Source organism: Amphiprion ocellaris, chromosome 2, assembly GCF_022539595.1.
Source record: "Amphiprion ocellaris isolate individual 3 ecotype Okinawa chromosome 2, ASM2253959v1, whole genome shotgun sequence".
Classification (NCBI taxonomy): Eukaryota; Metazoa; Chordata; class Actinopteri; family Pomacentridae; genus Amphiprion; species Amphiprion ocellaris.
The window spans coordinates 12,106,162-12,127,761 of NC_072767.1; the positions used below are offsets into that span (position 1 = coordinate 12,106,162).

Genomic DNA, 21,600 nt, shown 5'->3' on the forward strand with positions numbered 1-21,600 from the left:
TCATGTGCTAACATAATTGCACAAGGGTTTTCTAATCATCAATTAGCCTTTCAACACCATTAACTAACACAATGTAGCATTAGAACACAGGAGTGATGGATGTTGGAAATGTTCCTCTGTACCTCTATGGAGATATTCCACTAAAAATCAGCCATTTCCAGCTAGAATCTGTGTTCTTTCTACTTCTAGACATGGTTGTGTTGTTCCCATAGAGGTGTGGGTCATTATATTGCAGTGAAAATTTAACCCACAGTGAGTTAAAATGCAACAGGATCAAAAAACAAACAAACAAACAATAAATTAATTAATAAAAAACACCCAGAAACTGTTTGGAGATCAGACGGTTAAATAGCAATAACCATGGTCATTTCTGATATCGGGAAATATGAAAAAAAAACATACATTTGTTTTGTGAACCAGTTTACAGTAGAAATATTATTCTTCAGTTGAAAATAATTGTAAGTGCGTACTCATGCATATATGTAAACAGTTCAAAATAAATACACTACCGGTGAAAAGTTTTAGAACACCCCAATCTTTTCAGTTTTTAATTGGAAATTCTGCATGTTAATGTCTCGTTGTACTCTGAAATGAAAGTATAGAACAAATAAACAAATGAAGTTTAAAAAAAAATCACTTTAGAAACCAAAATGTATTCTAAACTTTTGACTCATCAAAGTAGCCACCGTTGGCAGATATAACAGCTGAACACACTCGTGGCATTCTTTCCACAATGGAAATCAAATATTCCCCAGAAAGTTCTTCCTAACTCTGTTGCAGAAGTTCCCATAAATGTGTGGCATTTGTAGGTTGATTTGCTTTCACTCTTCTGTCCAGTTCATCCCAAACCAGCTCCATGGGGTTCAAGTCTGGAGACTGTGCTGCCACTCCATGTTTTCAAGTTTACCATCTTGTTCTTTTTTCCTAAGGTAGTTCTGTCATAGCTTGGACTTATGTTCTGGGTCATTATCTTGCTGTAGGATGAACCTCTGACCAACCAGGAACATACCAGAGGGTACTGCATGGTGCTGCAGAATGCTGTGGTAGCTGTTTAGGTTCAGGGTTCCTCTCATTCTATACAAGTCACCGACCCTGGATCCAGCAAAACAGCCCCAGACCATCACACTTCCTCCTCCATGTTTGACAGTTGATGTCACACACTGTGGAACCATTCTTTCTCCTACTTGATGATGTACAAAAATCCTGCGTGATGAACCAAAGACTTCAAATTTTGATTCATCAGTCCATAATACCATCTTCCAGTCTTCAGTTGTCCATCGGTGGTGTTTCATGGCCCAAGCAAGCCTCTTTTTCTTATTCTGATGTCTTAGCAACGGCTTTCTTGCTGCAACTCCACCTGTCAAACCTGCAACTCCAAGTCTTCTCTTCACAGTTGAAACTGAGACTTCTTACTACGACCACTATTAAGCTGTGCTTGAAGCTGTTGTCCTGTGAAACGCCTGTCACCAAGCTGTTGACTCTCATAAACTTGTCTTCTGATTCTGTTGTGGTTTGGGTCTTCCAGACCTCTTCCTGTCAGAGTTTCCCAGTTTCTGACTGACTCTTGATGGTGAAGAAAACTGGACTCGCTGACATCTTGACTTTGCAATTTCTCTGCAAGAAAGACTTACATTCTGATGGTCTGTCTCTCTTCTATTGTTAATTGCTTTTTCCTCATCATTTTTATAGCAACACATTACTTTCTGCAGTACAATATTGTTCAAATAATGCTCTAGAGGGTATGGTGTGCTCCAACCCTACTTTACTGCAGACAGAGGGGATTGGAAGTAATTAAGAAAAGTTGGGATACCTGCAGGATTTGGTAGCACCAACTTTCAGGACGTGATCAACCTCCATTACTGCTAAACAGCTTGGAGCTGTTAATCCATTTCTTGTTCCCTGAAAAAGGCCTTTGTGTATAAGTTTGAAATGTACATTATTTTTCAGTTTTGGGTACATTTGACTTTTTTTTAACTTCTGGCAGTTCACCATTTACCTTTGTACCATTTCAAGCTATGCATTGGACTTGAACTACTTAAATTTCAATAAAAAACTGGAAAAATTGGGGCATTCTTAAAGTTTTGACAAGTAGGGTATATATAATATTTGTGTGTGGTGATTGTAATGAGGACACACACAGTGGTGCAGGCCTCTTCTGACTGTAATGATGAGTGTGTGTGTGTGTGTGTTGTGTTGCAGGAGGTTGGCTCGCTCCACTCTGCTGCTGATTCCTCTGTTTGGGATCCACTACACAGTGTTCGCCTTCTCCCCCGAGAACGTCAGCAAAAGGGAGCGCCTGGTTTTTGAGCTCGGCCTCGGATCCTTCCAGGTAAGGTTTGAAAGCTATAACTGATGTCTAATCTATGGACAATTCAACTTTCAGTGACAGACAGTGGATGAACAATGAGGGGATCGGCAGGGACTTGAAATTCAAGACTCAGATTTGAGTCAAACCAAAGTCACAAAACATAGAACTTAGTACTAACTGCAGTCAGACTTGATTCATTTAAGTTCTGACTCCCTAATGATTCAATTTAATCCTTTCAATTTGTAAGGCTTTTGTTTTGAGATGAATGACAGTGATGGTCATGGGCAGTACAGTGACTTGGCATCAGCGTTTTTATACCCAGCCCTCTGATTCAAAAGACTTCATCAGGACGCATGATTTGATTAGGACTTGGTTTAAATACTTTAAAATTATATTTTCACCCCAAAATGAGATAAATAAGATAAGTGACTCTAAATGTCTTTCAAGGCAAGGCAAGTTTATTTATATAGCACAATTCATACGCAAGGCAATTAAAGGTGCTTTACAATGGCAAAGAAATACATTCAGAAAAATGATTTAAAGGCAGATATGCATTAAAATCATAGATATAAAACATAACAAAATAGATATTAATATCATAAAAGTGCATTAAAAGACAAGAAAATAGATTGAGCATCTAAGAGAAAGCTGTGGTAAACAGCTGGACTTTCAAACAGTCCAAACGCTAATTTTGCATCAGAGTCTTGAGACTTGGATTCAGACCAGATTTAGGGAAGTAGAAGCACACAGAACGTGTGATTATGGTTTATTTAACAACTTCATGTGATTATTTGTGTATATAATGTGCATAATTGTAAAATTAGCTGTAGAATAAGATCTATGTCGTATATTATTGCTACAGTACACACACGGTTTCAACATGTTTCTGTTTTTACAATTATTGTTTAACTTAAACTGTAATTCTGGTTTATTTCAGCCCGTTGTGTTTCTCATTACTGTGGCTGTTGTGGCTCCATGAGTCATGCTAACTTTGCACTCCATACCTCTGTTGTAGAGATTTGGGGAAATGAGAAGCTGCACAAAACAGCATATACTGGAGCAAGTCTACAAGTTGCCTATAAATTTATGGAAAAAAAATTATAAAATGAGCTTTATAAAATTTTATAAAGACACAGAGCCACACTAGCAACATTAATGGTTGAAATAAATTGTTATAACTCTTTACCAAAAAGCCCTGTTTACAGTCGATCCATCGGTGTTTTTGTCTCGTGCTCTGACCAGCTGTGTCTCCTCAGGGCTTTGTGGTGGCCGTCCTCTACTGCTTCCTCAATGGAGAGGTAAGTCTCCTTTAAAATAAACTGTCAACACTGTCACAATTGTCTTCTTAATGCACAGTTTTACACAACAGAACAAAAAGTTATTACTGAAACACGATATTTACACCTGTGAGAGATGAGGTTTAAAATGCAAATAAATGAACCTGAAATGCTCATTATTTTTGGTTTTAAAAATGTACTGGGGGTTTCTAATTGTGATTATTTACAGGAAAAATAATCAGGAAGATTCAATTTTTAAAAACATTTCTTGTAAATATACATGTGTATGTATAAAATACCTATTTATAGGAGAGTTTTAGCTTAACTGTTCAGTTCATTCTCTGTTTTCTGTGATGTGTGTATGCTGGCATCTACAGCGTATTTACATATAAAACTAGCTGTTCACTGACCACAGCTAAGAAATCTATTATGAGAATTCTCTGCTCTCAGAACTATGCATAACTTAAAATCTACAAATACTTGAAATTACATGTTTGTGTTGCCATTGTTTTGTAATTAACAAAAATATCTTCCAAATGCCATTTAACTGAGTGCAGCATCTGTCCAATGTAGGCCAGTGGAAATCAAAATTTTGTAATAGTTTACACCCTGAGCACAACTAAACAGTAATATTATATTGCTGTTTTGTTAAAAATAACATCTCATATTTAGTGTTCTCGCAGATAAATGCATGAGTAATATTTTAAATTAAGTATTTTATTGCTTCCGTGGTATAGAAGTCAAAAAATCAGCCCAAAATAGCTGCTTCAAAAAAGGGCTAGAGGGACTTTGGTACTTTAGAAGCAGCTCATTTGCATTTTCTAACGGCAGAAACATTTTTCAAGCTCAGCATTTTCTTACAACAGGTGACCTAACAAATTTTATCTGATGATGTGAACCAACTTGACCCTTTTGATGAAATTCAGTAAGAATCAGTGAAAACCAAAAACAATGAGCTTATGTAGAGTGCAGCCAGAGATGTAGAGACTGAGGGACAGTGAGCTTGTCTCTTTCCAGCGAGGTCCATTAATAATGACCTTGTGAAGTATATCCCTCAAGGTGCAATCGGAGATCAAGAGGAAATGGCGCAGCTGGACGGTGAACAGGTACTTTGCTGTGGACCTGAAGCACCGGCATCCTTCGCTGGCGAGCAGTGGGGTGAATGGGGGCACGCAGCTGTCCATCCTCAGCAAGAGCAGCTCACAGATCCGCATGTCCAGCCTGCAGGCCGAGACTCCGGCCACCTGAGCGCCGCCGCTGGGGACGTCACATCCGGCGCCGACGACGCTTCTGGACCTGATGCCGCCAAACCCACAACTCCTACCCTCATACCGATGACTAACCTCAGCAACCCATTCCTCAACCCTTACCCCAACCCGTACCCCAATGACACCATGATGGAAACCCAACTCAACTCCAGCGACCCAGAACAGCCTCTAGTCTGAAGCTGCGGCACCTGAAACATGACCAAATAATCAATCCAGTGCCGTAGAAAACTTCGCCATCCTGTTCATGAACATCTCCAAAAGGCATGATCAAGGAATCTAGTGTGTATCCTGGCTGGAACCTGCAAAAAAGTGTTGCTGTCTCTCTGTATATATTGTGTTAGTGTTCAAAGCTGTCTGGTGCTACAGAATTTGCAGGACCAGTTCATTTCTGCTGCCAGAGAGCTCCAGAGTGTGTGTCCTCTTACACTGATCATTCCAGTCTGTCTGAGGATTTTTTGTCCTCAAGTTTCACACTTTCCTCAAAATGTGTTTTAGACTATAACTATATTCCTCTTTAAATGCTTAAATGCAGATACCTTATCTGCTGTGAAGTAGTTTAACTGAAGAGAGACACTACTGGTCACCCCGATGTAAATACTTCTAAGAAATGCTTCACTGATAGCGAACATGAAGACTGGTTTCCTTGATGTTAAGTTGTCTTTTGCTTGTAAAAAAAAAGAACAAAAAACAACAACAACAAAAAAAAAACAGTTGGATAATGTCCCCTGTGGCTTTGGAGCTGAAATAAGAAGTTGGACGTAAAGGTGATATATGTGTGACATAAAGCCTGTGTTACAAACTGCAGGCATGACACTGAATGATAAAGGATCACATGAAAATGTATGTGTTGAATCATGGGAAACGTAGTGTCCTGTATTTTTCAGAGCTTGCTCCAAATTCAACACTAAAATTCAGGAAATATCTGCCTCTGCTGCTTCGACTTTAACTTTTTTTTTCAAATCTGTCTCTAATGTGTCCCCGCAAACACAAATAAGCAGCAGTACTAAATATCTGGAGTGATCCTTAACGAGAAATTGTACAGGAAATACCTTAGATAGCAGTTATAATGACTACAGCTTAAGAAATGAAAGTTCACTGTTACATCAGTGTGAAAAAAAATGAACTTTTTATCCTCTTATCAGTGTTATTGATTGAAGTAGGGCAGCAATGGGTTAATTTGGACTTATTAAACTTCCACCCTCAGTTTATTCAGTTTCAGTGCTAAAAAAAAAGCTCTTTATCATTTCTCATTTCCGCTGCAGCACTCTTGTGTACAAACTGTATATGAAAGCTTAATATTACTACCCACTTTTGTGCCCAAGCCTTTGTTAACTGTGCAAACTGTGACTGATTTAAAACAATATGAGTGTTGAAGACAACCAGACTGAGGAATGTCAAGGAGTAATTTCACTAACAGATGAAATGTGGAAAAACGGTATTTATTAGAAGGACATATTTTCTACAGTTGTGTGAAATGCCAAAAAAAAAAAACTGCTAAAAAGCCCCACAAGGGTTAAATGCTTGACTCTAACAGTCTTCTTCAGATGTGTGTACAATGCTGAGGTTTGTCGAATACGACCACACATACGAACCTCTTTTAAATCTCAGCAATGGAGAGCAGACATCTGAGAAGACATACATTGGAGGTCAGTGTGTCTGTAGTTTTAAACAGCCGTTAGTACAGAAAATGTCAATGAAAATCAACTCATGTCTGAAGCATCATGGGTTCTACTGCTTGCATGAAATTGCATTTATTGCCCATGTGGTTTTGTTGGACTTTTGTGTGAGTGTTTTAATTGGATTTCTTTTTCTTCATGAGTGTTAGCAGGCTGCTGTGGGGGCAACATGCTCTCATACTTATTCACTTTCGAAAAGCAGAACCTCTTCAGCAGCCTCCTGCAAGAAATTTCAACATTGTACTGGTCTAAGTGAAGGTGTAGACCATGAGAAGCATCACAACATTTGACCTTTTTGGGATAAAACCTTTTGATTTGTTTCTGAAAATTGACCGTTTGAAAGATTAGTTTTACTCATTTTGATTAATGAGGGTTTCTTTTCAGACAAACCCCTCATGACACGTCGCAGCATCTCTTGCTGTCTCTCTGCAGTTAGTGTCTCTGGTGCTGTTTTCTCTCTTTATGCTTGAAAACCAGCACACTGAGATGGATGTTTCTTTCAGAGAGGGATTTTAAACTCGGGGGTAATTCTCTCATTCCAAAGACTAGAATTAATCGACTCCTTACTGAGTATTTGCACGGCCGTATCTGTTTGCGAAGGCTGAGTTAGCTTTCCAACTGATGTCACTGTAGATTTTTCCTTTGGTCTGACACAACTATCCTCTGAATCCCAACGTTCAACTCTACTTTGTGTCTGCAAAAGTGCCTTTAAGCACAAAACAAGTATTTTGACTTCTGTTGATGATTTAAAAGGAAAGATTTGTCTATTCATTTCAAAACGAAACTGCAAAGTAAAGAAAAGGGTTTAACAAAGTGCTTTTAAGATGCTTAGAACTAAATCAGTGTTTTAAACCTGGAGGCCTTCAAAGTACTTTAACTCATGGGTAAGGATGAGTAAAAACAAGTGTAAACTATATTGACTTGGTGGTTCTCAGACTTTTTTTGGCTATTTTCATGCCTCCCTACCCCACGGTGTTTATCAGTTATTAACAATGATTAGAAAAACTAACAGTAAAACAAGAAAACAAATATCTGAATTTTAATGAAACAAATCTCAGCACAATAACATCAGCACACTCTTACAGAAATCCCATTCATTCAGTTTAATTCCCATCCTTATTCCTCCTTTGGTCCTACACACCCCTCAGTTTGAGAACCACTGACTTAATATATAAATCCATACAATATACCACATTACATGTACAATAACAGATATGTTTTCATGTTCTTGTTTTTCAGGCACATTTTTTTCTCTACAGCAAAAAATGGAAATTACTGGACTGTAAAAGATCTCATTAACCAGAAAAGACCAGTTTTGTACTTTATAGAAACTGTTTTTCAAAACATCCTTTAATTTTACAGAATTTCAGATTTGTACAAGAACAGATCGAGTTTGGTTTAATTGCAAATGTCTGAACTGAAGTGTTTTCTAAAGACAAACTGGAGCTGTAAGACTCCAAAGCAACAACAAATGACTGAATTCTTTGATCAATATCATAGAAATTTATGAAATACATATTATTTATGACAGTAATAGAAAAGCACATCTTCTCAGTTCAGTATTTTACTGTAGTTGAGTTTCTCTCCTCATCAGCTGTTTGCAGTCACACAATAAACCTTGTTTTTATGATTTACAGGTAAAAAGACGTCTTGGAAGGAAGCCCTGTAAAAGTGACACAGTGTCTTGAAATAATAGTAATTATTCATTCAAGATAAATAGAACAATATAATTGATTACCTTTGTAACAATAGAATCGGCTGACTAAAGGTTTTCACAGACTATTGTCATTTTTTCAGCTATATTTGGTCATTTTATGACAATTTTGTCAATTCCAAGGCTCCATGGTCCAGATCCAGATTTAGATCAACTGAGGTCATAAGTCTGAGTTAACCCTAAGAAATCCACCTTGATTTATTTATTTTCTTGAGCAAAAGAGATTTTAATTAATGCATTTTTACACTGCTGCATTATTATTTTATATAATTAATATGGGTGTTTGATGATATTTAATCTCTCTGATGAAACTCTCTATGATGCTTTATAGTAAACACTGTTAAAATGCAATAACAACAAATACATAATCTTGTTTTTGTATTGAAATTAAATTAGATCTTCATTGTTGCAAAAAAAAAAAAACCCTAACAAATAACAAAATTCCTAAAACTGTAATTGCCTGTTTTAAAAGGAAGGAATACAGTGGACATGACCTCAGTGCTCTAAACAGCAGCTACGTGTTTAGATAATAGTAAACTAAAGTGGTTGAATACTGGACATTTTTAGACATCTAGATGACATATAACCACTGAGGCTGAAAGTTCAATTCTGAGCTTGTAGACTACAATTTGTTTTAATTACCCCACAACAAGCTCTGTTTCTATTTTCAAGTTACTCTCTTTTGGTATATAACAATATTTTTATTTATCCTAAAATGACCTATGCCCTTTAACAACTTCTATTTATTTAATTTACTTGGTTTTCAAATAAATTGTCATTGTAGAAAAGCCCAAGTGATGAATTGATGGAAATAATGATCAATTAAGGTGGTGAACAAAATGCCCACAGTTGCCTCTAATTGACCTTGTAGTTATTTTATCAATGTAAGCAAATTTGCAGACTATGTTTAAGTCTAGTATAGTCACAGGGAGAAAATGTTTATATGCGATCTAGATGTCTAAAACTCTTCCAACCAAAGGCGTCTTTCGACCTGCAAACATCCAAATCCATGTTTTCTGGGAGTCCAGGCCACTCAAGGCAAAGCTGAGAAAAGAAGGGCTGACCGGAAACTGTATTGTCCTGTTGTTCTGCTGTGTATGTATTCAGTGTGACCTGCAATAATACCAGTGCAGATCCAACAGCAGCCATAAGGGGGCCCTGTTTCATTAAAGGGCTGGACAATCACCACCTCTGCTCTGGTTCGGTCTAGCGCTCAGTTGAGTTCATTTCAAACATTATGACAATCTCACTGGGTCACAAGCCTATTTTGGACCATGTATTTGTGAATCCGTTTGTTTGGTGTTACAGTGAGAGTTGGAGCCTTATATTGCCAGTACTATGTTGATGTCACACAAAGATCTTGCTATTATTCTAAGAATATTCATTTGAGCCTGTTGTTTTGAACTATGACGTAGTTAGTTAAAGTGTTTGAAAGGTCTGTAGCCAACCTTTGTGATTAAATAAACTGCAGTTTAAACGTGCAAGACAGAAACAAGCTGCCAGTGTTGTACCTTGTAAATGGAGTTTTCTGTGGTTCAAAGTTAATAGCTGTCATTTCAAAACTTTACGCTGTGATTGTTCTCATTTTTATATCTTATTTTTTAATGGTGATCGTGTTTGCTAAAAGTATAAAGCCTCCTATAATGCCTCTGTACTCTCTAATAGGCTGATGCATGCTTGTTAAATTGTTTTGATCTCATTTGACCAGCAGATGTAATCACAAGGGAGGATCGAGCTTTCAGGCCATTAAGGGAATCTGTGCTTGTTTTAAATCCACTGTAGCAAGTGGATGAGCAATTAATAAGCCAGAAGACAGGTATTGGGTTTCAACTGTGAAGGATTTATCGAACTGTAGCTCTAGAGTCCCCACAGGACCCATTAAATACTTTTCCTTTGAATGTTAATCTTCTCAGACATGAGGAAAAGTACAGTGCCATAAAAACTGCTGTACTCTTTTTTTGAAATTATTTTTACTGCATAGCATGACAAGGACATTGATTTCAAATGTTTTTCTTTTGACTTTGACAGTGGTTGTCTTTATTGAATTGCTTCATTGTAATGATTGCGTGTTGGAAACAGTTAAAGGTGAAAAATGGGGCCCAGCAGTTTGCATACTGAAGGCTGAATGTAAAAGTACCTTAAAGCATCCTGCTGTGAGCCCACTTCTGTCTGCTCATTAGCTCTTCTTTTTCATTTGATCTCTTTCAGTGCAACAGTTTAACTTTTTTTTCCTTCTGGTGTGCACATTAGAAGGTTTTTTTTGTAGTGGAAGTGACAACAATAAATGTTTTTAACTTGTTGACTCGGTATTGTTTGTTAGAGTTGTGTTGCAGCTCAAAGGGTGTGGGTACGTCTCATCCAAATCCAGCCATTTGCGTCACCTGTTTGTGGCATACAGTCCCATTTTTTCGTGTTCCTCCTGCAATGCAAAATTTTAAAAGCTCACAAATATACAAGTTAGTTTTTAAAAAAGGCCCATTCATTTCGTAAGGCGGCTGGGCTTTGTAGGTAAATCAAGCAGGAGGAAATACTGCAGACATTTTTCCCGTGGGGGATTCATACTTATTTGGCACTCTAGTGAGGATCTGGGGCAGCAGGACTGTGTAAGCTAATGAGCTGTACATTTACATGATATGTCTTTCACATAATCCTGCACCATTCTGCACTCTTTTTGGTGTGCAAATAAGAAGGTTTTTTTTGTACACTACGTCGGTATCAACAATAAATGTTTTTAACTTGTCGGTTCAGTGGTATTTGTTGTTAATGTTGCATTATTGCTCAAAGGATGAGGCCGGTGTTAATTTTATTGTTTTGTTAGTGTCAGCCCTGGAAAAAGATCAATTATTAGTTTTTAACTAATCAAATTCCAATTAGACATCATACTGCATTTGTTGGGGGCTAACTTTACTCTATTATTGAGGCATCTATAAAATAAAGCTGTCATGTACACCACCGTTCAAAAGTTTAGGGTCACCCAAACAATTTCATGTTTCCATAAAAACTTACGGAATTGCACTACAAAACCCTTGTGCAATCATGTTGTGCGATTATGTGCTACCATAATTGCACAAGGGTTTTCTAATCATCAATTAGCTTTTCAACACCATTAGCTAACACAATGTAGCATTAGAACACAGGAGTGATGGTTGCTGGAAATGTTCCTCTGTACCCCTATGTAGATATTCCATTAAAAATCAGCTGTTTCCAGCTAGAATAGTTATTTACGATATTAACAATGTCTAGACTGTGGTCTTCATTTTAAAAAAAAACTGCTTTTCTTTCAAAAACGAAGATATTTCTAAGTGATCCCAAACTTTTGAACGGTAGTGTATATTTGCAAGGAGTTTTCACGTCTTCAGCAGGAACCAATGGGATTGGAGTGAGGAGCCACAGGATACAGAATTATCAAGAGATTGACTGAAGCATTGTTGGTCTTGATGCTTTCATGTGATGTTGCCAAGAAAAAACCTTCTACATCACCAGCCTAAACCTTTAATGTGCCCCCCAGCCCAAAAAAGTAAACACCAAACCAGAAATTTTTCCTCATGTAGTAAACTGCAACCTGTAAGGGAAACATTCACATCACGCTTTAAAGTAACAAAAAGAAATGACACTTTCACTGTCCACACTGAGACTGAAAATGAATGTAATCTAAACTGCAGAATCCAGACAACATGAAAAGCTTTCTTTCAAAAACATTGTATTACAACAGTTAATATAAACCATCACCTCCTCACTGCACAATTTTAAATTGGACTAAAACTTTGCTTTGTCTTTTAAGCAGAATATTTTTTATGTACTGGCACAACACAGAAGCACATCTATGCTGCTCAGCAAAGCACGTGTTATCACCATCTCAGGTACATGACTAAGGTAAAGAGATTTAGAATGCAAACCTGCTGTAAGTTCAATCGACCTAAACTGCAGAGAAACACTAAGATATACTGTATGAGAAAGGCACTGTAGTGATCAGTAGCTAAGTTATTTTTCTTTCCAGAGACAATACTGTACATACTGTACATACATATGAAATGCCTTCCATGCCAAATACAGACAAGAATAGCAGATCACAGTAAAGATACATGGTCATCAACTTGACAGCAGCTCTATCAAAATGATTCATCAAAGGAAAACAGGTTTTGGATCAGTATTAGCATTAGCAGAGCAATTAGGAACTGGGCTTCACTAAATAATGCCAACAAATAGGAACATTTACAGTAGCATTTTCTCTACATTTTAAAATATTACATATAAGAATAAAACTAATCTAGATGTATTTTACCAAAAATATTTTGATTGTAAACACAAACATAGCAATTTGCAACGTTGTTAAAACTATTATTTACTATTATTTTTGCAGTAACAAGGCCATTTATTGTGGTTATTGTAGAAATCAACTTCACAAACTGCAACGTCATAAAATACATGTAAACTCTAGGTCAGGTGTATTTACATCTACACAGACAGAGAGACAATAATCAAGACAAATAAATAGCTTTTACAGTCTAGTGCTCCAGATGTGCGCTAGTGCACTGTGCAACATGTTGCATGCAGGGCCCCTGATGACAACATAGGCAGGTTCCCTTATATGAAAAAGTTTTCTTTATAAACTTCTCTCCGACGTGATCACACTGGAACGCCCAACTCAAGAAACCAAGAGGCCCTGAATCAGCAACAGCAATAATAACATGAATGTCACACTCAGCAAAGTCCAAGTATGATGGATGCCACTAATTCACCAGACAAAGCTAAAACAAATGTTTAATTCAAATCTGGAACACTGAGGAGCAGTTTATATTTTAGTTCATATTTCCTTTCACAAAATACTGTAATGATTCCTTGTTAAAAGTATGTTTTTGGGGGCTATGTTGTTTGCAGACTGGTAAATAATTGTCTGGATAATTGTACTGATGGCTTATGAGAACCAATAATGCTGAAAGGGTGGTGCAAGGTGCTGGTCAGTCCCTCTGCTGCCAAGACCTGGAGTTTCACAAAAATATGTCAGACTAGTATTTTACAGATATTTTATACCAGACTTAATTTGGCTAGATGCAGTGCCCTGTCATATTACTCAGATCTCAGATGTTACGCTACTTAAAGCTTTATATTTTTGTGGTATTTGCAGTGAATTGTTCTTAAATTAGTCAAGAAGCTTTGTGCAAAATATGAGCAGAAACCTGAAGTGAAAGTGGAAAGTAAGGCTTCTGCTCTATAGAAATTTAACCTCATTCAAAGTCAGTGATACAAGCTGTGTTTCCACAATACATTTTTATATACATTTTGCAGTAGAAAATTTTTTATGTAAAATGCAAAAGAAAAGAAAAGTTTTTGAGGCAGTGGTTTTTAACTTTTTCGGAGAACAGTGAATGTACTTCCGGGGGGTGGAAACAATTTTGAGTTTTAAGATAATGTAGGGAACATGCAGCGTACACGACTAATCAGCTGCTGCCACTTCTTTCATTGTCTTAGTATCTGGACAGCATGAAACATGGTCAACATCAGCCTACATGAAACAATAATTACAGCATTCCTGACTGAAAACATTTCTTGAAGACTTCTCTTCATTTTTTCCTTGTACCTGATTAAAGTTTTGTATGTTTCTTATCTTTTCTTTTGTAACAAACCCTCTGTCTCATCCCTCCTTTTAACATTTAGCTTCTGTCACTCTCCTTGGAAATGTGAAAAAACAGTAAGTTGTGGAAACAAACTCTGAATGTTCTTGTGTATGACGCTTCTATAAAAACCTTAATAATCAATCAATTAATCAATCACTCTCTTTTAAAAAAATATTTCAAAAATATCATAATGGATAAGGTTATGTCCCATTGTTTCTAATAACTAGTTCGAAGCTGAAAAAATGATTTCAGAAGAAGGTGTTGGACAGTTTTGAAGAGACAGAAGTTACAAAGATGCTGCTGAACTGGCAGGGTTTTCTGTGTTTGAATTAGTTTTAAAATTTAGCATTCAAAGGTGCATTATTCTGAGTTTGAACTCCAGCTCCATCACTGTTTCAAGATCTACCAGAAATATTTCTAGACTTCAGCTTTGGTCCTTCAACAGCTGTATTTCTAATATACTTCATAATTGTGCAGAAGACTTTTTTGTGTTTTACAGCTTGTTAAATATGGGTTTATAGCTTGTTTGGATGCTTGATGGCTGTACTTGAATATGACAATACTTTATGTCTCACTTTATCTGTCATCACTCATTTTAAATGTTAATATAACTGAACGCAGCTCACAGCACAGCTGCAGCCAAAAGACTTTTTTCATTTTGTCAGATGATGTAATAATGAAAAATAATGATTTTATCAACAGAATGTTGCTTTGGTAAAGACTGTTGGTTAATACAGTTGCTTATGTATGAGTCATGATCACTGCAGATCAGACATCTAACAACAGCATAAAGAAGAATATGTGAGCAAACCACCAGTACAGGTGACCACATATACACACATATATTGTTTCAACTTGTTTTTCTTCTTCCCTGTCTTTCACACTAAATTCAGTCAAGAAAATGCAGTTTTGTAAGACACTAAGATAACAGAGCCAGTGGTGGATGTCAGACATTTTTCTCCTCTAATTAATCTCATTTCAGTATCTGACTCACCTCTCATGCCACCATTCGTTCTGAGCAGTGATTCTCTTGTGGTTGTTTCAGACCTCAAGTAATAAAAATCTATTATGTTGATGCCCATTTTCCTTTATGAGAAACTTCTAAGCAGTTAATAACATGAGCTGAACAACACAACAGCTAAGGGTTCAGGAAAACTGCAACACAATTAATTAATCATAGTTCTTACTCTTTCACTAACAGGGATGACCATTTATTTTTCATTAAAATATATACACTACTGTTCAAAAGTTTGGGGTCACTTAGAAATGTTCTTATTTTTGAAAGAAAAGCAGTTTTTTCAATGAAGACGACATTAGATAATCATAAATCTAGTCTAGACATTGTTAATGTGGTAAATGACTATTCTAGCTGGAAACAGCTGAGTTTTAATGGAATATCTCCATAGGGGTACAGAGGAACATTTCCAGCAACCATCACTCCTGTGTTCTAATGCTACATTGTGCTAGCTAATGGCGTTGAAAGGCTAATTGATGATTAGAAAACCCTTGTGCAATTATGTTAGTACATGAATGAAAGTGTGAGTTTTCATGGAAAACATGAAATTGTCTGGGTGACCCCAAACTTTTGAACAGTAGTGTAAATATCAAAATAATAGTATATATATATATATATATATATATATATATATATATATATATATATATATATATATATATATATATATATATATATATATATATATATATATATATATATATATATATATATGTACATATAAAGAGGAGAAACAACTAAGTGTGTGTCAGATGTGGACAAGGAGCCACAAAGCACACACAAAAGATATGACCTCTCTTTCTGAAACACTATGACCAATGTCGCTGTCGGGGAAAGTTTCATGTTTGAGTTAGACCTACTGTACAGTAAGTTTAGACATTAAACAAAGCTCTGAAAAAATCCCACCATACACAGTTAAGAGGTACCTTAAACACAGGCTCTGGTGTTGAGTCTCTGTTCAGAACGATGTCCAGATACCATGAAGATGTTTCAGTAAAGGACGTGACTATCAGCGCTGTGTCTCAGACAGCGGACACGTTGTTGGGTGTGAGGCTGTGTGTGAGCGCGAGTGTGTCTGAGACCGGCTGATCTTTGGGGCTGGATTTGTCCAGGACAGATATCTGAGTGACTGTGCTGCTTTCAGTGAACAGTGTGCGCCGTCGTTTACTGTAGCTCAGGTAACTCTGAGTCTGCCATTTCCAAAACCTCTTCTTCAGCTCCGCCTGCACCTGAAAACACAATTGAAAATCGAGAAATAAGAATAAAATTTTATAACATGGAATGCAAATACTTCAGAATGACACTCCTGTTAGTTCTTTCACCGTTAGGCTGAGACCATTTAAAAAAAAAAAATTTAAAAAACCCTGACAGTGGTGTAAATCCTCTGAGTGTGTCTGTGCACAATCTAAACAGAAATCCAATCAACCAGAGGAAGTAAAATCACCTGTGTCAGTGTGCAGGGCCTGTACATAGGCAGATTTAATTGTGCAGAATTTGACTATATTACCTCAGGATTGAAAACATCCTTTTTCATAACAGTACCTGCTGACAACTGCTGCACCAGATGAAAACAACACAGCGGTGACATAATGTTTAAAAGCTGTTAAAAATAAACGTATATATTTAAAACATGGGGGCACTAAAATGGTTTACCACAGGAAAATTAGTCTTAATATTTTACAATATGATGTGGAAAGTTGCAACAGAATGGAAAGAAGTGGCAGACTGAAAAAAGAAATACAAAACTGTGTATGTTGTGTATTTACTCACCTCACCATTCAGGAAACAGTAGAGCAGGGCCACAACAAATCCCTTCAAAGCATAAAAATATTATACAAAACTGTCAAATGCATTTTTTTTTTAAAGTCTTATTAAGTATTTTGTAGCCTCTACCTTTGGAGAAGGGTATTGCATTTTACCTGAAAAGATCCCAGACCAAGCTCTATGAAGATTCGGGCCTTTGCTCCTGTTTGTTCTGGCAGGATGGCAAACACCATGTAGTGCATCCCAAACAGAGGGATGAGCAGCAGAGTGGATTTGGCCAATCTCCTGCACACACATGAACAACAGTGACTACATGTGTATATGCTTGTGCTCTGTGTACATAGAGCACAAGCATATGTGCGCACACAAACAAACACACACACACACACATATATATATAGAGCATAATTTATTGTGCCTCACTTGAAGTGACTGGTATCGTTTCCACCAACACCAGGAGATCTCAGCTTCTGGACCAGAATACGGATTACATTGATGAAGATGATGAAGTTCACCTACATAAAACAAATGAAAAGTTGTCAAACATGTCATCATTCTGCAGATGTTGTATTTTTCCTTTGTTTCATTTTTGTTCTATCACTACTTCACATCGTAGAGAAGAATTTACAAATTTTGGCCATGCTACAATCAATCAATAGTTCAATATGGTGAAAATTGTTTCTTTATTGAGTTTTGTGGTTGTTATAAACTTGGAGGTGTAAAATACATACAAGCTGTTAAGATATGAAGACATAGATAAGAATTAAGAGTTCAACCCAGGTGTTACGTAACACCTAACTAACCAATAGCTGCCCAGCTCAAACTGTGCAGAGAGTTTGTTCTTCTTGAAGGGGATAGATCAGCAGCTGCTCATTGGTTCCAATAGCAAAACAGTCCATGTAGAACAGCCTTAAAACCAGGTGTAATGCAGTCATGGTGAATGCAACCATCCTTACAATATTTTAAACTGAGAAATATGGACCTTCAATATTTAATTTTTGAATCTTTAATGTCTGCTGAAGATATGGCCCTTCCATTTCCAACCTTTAACTCTCCAAGCACTCTTTAAAAATCCATAAAATTACGCCATTAGTCCGAGCCAGAAACTGTATGAACAGAAAGAATTGTTGGATTTTTCAGCTTTCCTTTGTCGTGTATAATGTGTTGTGCTGTCAGTGAAAGCTTGCAATCTAAGCTTAAAATCATGATGTTTCATCAAAATTACTTTTCACATGTCTCTTGGTCACACCCATTGGCATCTGGAGAAGCTTTGCTACTTTTAATTCCAGATTTCCCCATTTTTATACAAGAAATTTAACTTTTGTTTTTTCAGGATTTATGGCAACTAGCTGTAGCTGTGTCATACTGCATACTTTTGAGTTCTCTCTATTTCTAGTCATTGTTGTACTGTTTCTATTGAGGTGCAGTTCTGTACATTGCAGTGAAAAATGAGCCATGGTGAGTATATATATATGAGAGGATAAAACTGCAGAAATTTGTCAGGGCTCAGAAAAGGCTCAACATGGTGGGTTAAAAAGCTGACAAAGAAATCCTCAACCCCACCTCACACACTTGTCCAAACCAGTTGGGGAGGAAAACAGAGAAAAAATGAACATAAAATTAAACTTCCAAGCAGGAGGCTAATGGGAGCTATAATGAGTCTCTCAGTGAGACAAACTAAACACACCAGCAGGGAAACAATCAATCACATTGATTAGTTGCTTCTGTTAACTGTGTGTGCACTGGCTAGGTTTCAGTGTGGTAACTTCTTTTTGTTGCCCCTTTTGCGAAGAGTGCAAAAGAGTGCAATACTTTCTGCAGTGTCAAAATACCGGACTGATCTAAGATTGAAGACTCTTATAATGCCTCAATGTTTCCCTCTACCTGCTCTGTACTCACCAGTACTGATGCAGTTATTGGCGCTTTTATGATCCACCACACAAAGGCCACATCTGTGTCATCCCAGCACCTGAGACGCACAACAGGCAATAATGAAATAAACAAGACCCAGTCCCAGGCCGACAATATCGAACGTCTCATCATGACACACGACAACTCAGCGTCCACAGCCAGGACATCGTGTTAGAAACAGAAGAAAATCCTTCCCGGTAGATCTCAATCTAAATCTGGCATTAGCATTTTGTGAACATAAGTGCACCATGCACTTCACAATCACCCATTCATCATCATTCATTACTATATTTAAGATCAAATGCTTTGCTAATTTTCTAATTAAGTAAAATGATACATTTTGTATAAAGAGGTCGATATGTCTTCATGTATATTATCATGGATATTAGCAAGAAGCATCTTAAATCTCTAAGAAGGAGCTCAGAAAATACATTAGTTTCACATCATACAAAATTTTAAAAACACTTCTCCTGACATTAATTAACCCCCTAAAAACTAATTTCTGTGTATATGACTTATATATTTATGTTTTTTGTTTGTTTTTCATGAAAGTAATGCTTCTGTGTCAAATGGCAAGATACATATCAGTCAAAAATTCAGGGGTTGATTTCAAAGAATACTGAATTGTATGTGGGGGGCCTGCATGCTGATCTGTCAGAATGTTTAAGGTTATTTCATCCTACTAGAGACTGTATGGACTGTGAATGTAAATGGTTACTGTCTCAGGAACTCTCTTAATATGACAGTATGACCCCTCCAGTGATAAAATTAGGGAAGGCAATGTGTTTTTAAAAAAAATTTAAAAAATTAACTACTCATGACTTCTTAAATTTGTTTTCTCTTGGCAAAGTTATCCAGAACCACAGGCTGTATGTTTAACACCCCTGATACAAAACAAAAACAGATCCGTAAAAATTACAGCTCAATGTTATGTAACAGACCATTTCTTAGCTGGGACCAAATACCTTTTTTCATCTAGAAATAGTATGACACATGCAGACACTAAAATGATGACATGTTTTTGTTACACTCTGCACAGTGTGTTAATCAGTGAGGTGGACTTTAGTACCTTTGTGTAGGGCCAGGGCAGCTATTTCCCCTGTTCCCCATCTTTATTGTGACCTTAAGAAGAATCAGCAGCTGGTCCTAACTTTGTATTTATTGTAACACTATGAGAGTGTCATTTCTCAAGTCATACAACTCTCTGCAAAAACAAAACTTAAATCAGGGAACCATATTTGGTGTCACTTATTCCAATTAGCAGCCAATTTAGTATGAGAAACACTCAATGATTAGCATAAAGCACCACTAAATATGAACTAATGGCCATTTGAAACATCTGGTTATCTGCACAACAATGGTGCCACAAGTATGCGCTTCCAGTATTGGATTTATTCTTAACAGTTTTTTCCTATTTTACCTGTGTAAAAACATCATTTATTAAAGAAGGACACAATTTCACTGTATATGACTCAAGAAAAAGATGCAATTCCTTGAATTATCCCCAGTTGTCTTTTTGATGGTACCATAAAGACATTATATCCCACTCTAAATGCTAAGTACTATGGTGATTAGATGCAGAAATTGTTTCAGAATTTTCACATTAGGCTATATTTGATATTTTCTCAGATTTCCCTCAGCAGCAGCTCACCCTGTGTTATTGTAGAAGCTTCGAGTGAGAATCCAGGCTGTTATGATTGTAGTTGGGAGACCTGCAAGGCACAAACAGTGTGACCCAATCATTAGGAACGAGTTAAAGAACTACTCTTACAAGGGACAGAAAAGGGATGAAAGAGATATAAAGAAGGGAAACAGAGTAAGGTGAAAGAGAGGTATGGTAATGAGGGGGGCACCCACCCCAGCCGATGAGTATGTACCACCAGAAGTACTTTTTCTGGAAGACAAAGGTGAGAGCAAGCAGCGTCTGCAGGTACATGCCCTCCACCAGCAGCCAGAAGTAGTTTGCCAGAATACTGAACTGGAAGAAGGCCACGGCTGATTTACAGGATGTCTGGGGAAGAAACAAACAAAGAGAAGCCACAGGCATCAAATTAGTCTATGGAGTTCATTCATCTGGAGGATCTGCAATGGTAACAGCTTCTCCAATCAGTACAATCAATTTTGTGGATTACAAGGAGGTTTATATTGATAAATAAGGCAAACAATGTAACAGCCCAAGCTGAAATTCTTTGCTTCTCAAATACACCTAAAGCTGTAGGTGTTAGCTATAATAATAAATTATATAAAATTCCAATTAAGGTTGAGGTCCTTCCTCCTTAGTTACTGTTGCTATTCCTGGCCATCTTTCTGGAATGGTACAAATGCAGTGACAGATTTACTACTCAATATTCACAGGCCGTGTCTGAAATCCTCATTTACTGTTCGTACACAACATTTACTGTCTGCTATTTTATTTGGGTGTCTAATTCTTTTATGTGGCTCTAAAGCTGAAATAGCACTGCTGGCTAATTTCAGTTTATACATTAAATCATGAATCTGTAAGACTTGTCTTAATGCACATCTTATTTTTTTCTTACTTGAGAGTGTGGAAGTTCATTAAGAGAATCAAAACTGTCAAATTTATTGTATGTGTTTATATGGTTGGCCAATGAAGCTTATTCTGATAGAATATAAACTTGTAGTCTGACAGTGGACAATGTTTCAAACATGGATGTCCATGCAAATAAGCTACACTACATTCTACAAGGTGGATGTTTTAGACAACCCGGCAGCGCTAAAGATCAGTACAGTCACTACAGTTATAAGGTGGAGACCCAAGATTAGTGTCACCAATACAATATTAAACAAAATGTAGAATATAGTCACAATTTCACCTTCTGTTCCTTAGTTATTACACTGAATAACGAATGGAAAAATGTTTTTGATGAACATTGCGATGTCATGGCCTGCACAGTAACTTGGTGGTTAGCACTGTAGCCTTGCAGCTAGAAGATCCCTGGTTCGCGCCCTGGCCTGGGCCTGGGATCTTTCTGCATGGAGTCTGCTGTATGTTCTATCTGTGCATGCATGGGTTTTCTCTGGGTACTCTGGC

At 37.0% G+C, this 21,600-nt stretch overlaps 2 protein-coding genes across 3 annotated transcripts in view; one reads left to right on the plus strand and one right to left on the minus strand.

Moving 5' to 3' along the window:
- adcyap1r1b (adenylate cyclase activating polypeptide 1b (pituitary) receptor type I) overlaps positions 1-10,542 on the plus strand; it is a 42,916-nt gene extending 32,374 nt beyond the window's left edge. The window contains exons 12-14 of one of the 2 annotated variants that reach the window (XM_023289044.3): positions 2,200-2,329; positions 3,565-3,606; positions 4,632-10,542. In XM_023289044.3, coding sequence (XP_023144812.2) covers positions 2,200-2,329; positions 3,565-3,606; positions 4,632-5,030 — 571 coding nt within the window. In that variant the 3' untranslated portion in view covers positions 5,031-10,542. The remainder of the gene's footprint in view (positions 1-2,199; positions 2,330-3,564; positions 3,607-4,631) is intronic. The other variant, XM_023289045.3, reaches the window with a different exon arrangement.
- Positions 10,543-15,606: 5,064 nt separating this feature from the next.
- Positions 15,607-21,600, minus strand: part of ghrhrb (growth hormone releasing hormone receptor b) — a 51,843-nt gene continuing 45,849 nt past the window's right edge. Inside the window, exons 7-13 of the mRNA XM_035956695.2 lie at positions 20,406-20,559; positions 20,200-20,260; positions 18,537-18,606; positions 17,061-17,152; positions 16,793-16,922; positions 16,644-16,685; positions 15,607-16,102 (exon numbers count right to left, since the gene is read on the minus strand). Of these exons, the coding sequence (XP_035812588.1) occupies positions 15,896-16,102; positions 16,644-16,685; positions 16,793-16,922; positions 17,061-17,152; positions 18,537-18,606; positions 20,200-20,260; positions 20,406-20,559 (756 nt within the window). The 3' untranslated portion in view covers positions 15,607-15,895. The remainder of the gene's footprint in view (positions 16,103-16,643; positions 16,686-16,792; positions 16,923-17,060; positions 17,153-18,536; positions 18,607-20,199; positions 20,261-20,405; positions 20,560-21,600) is intronic.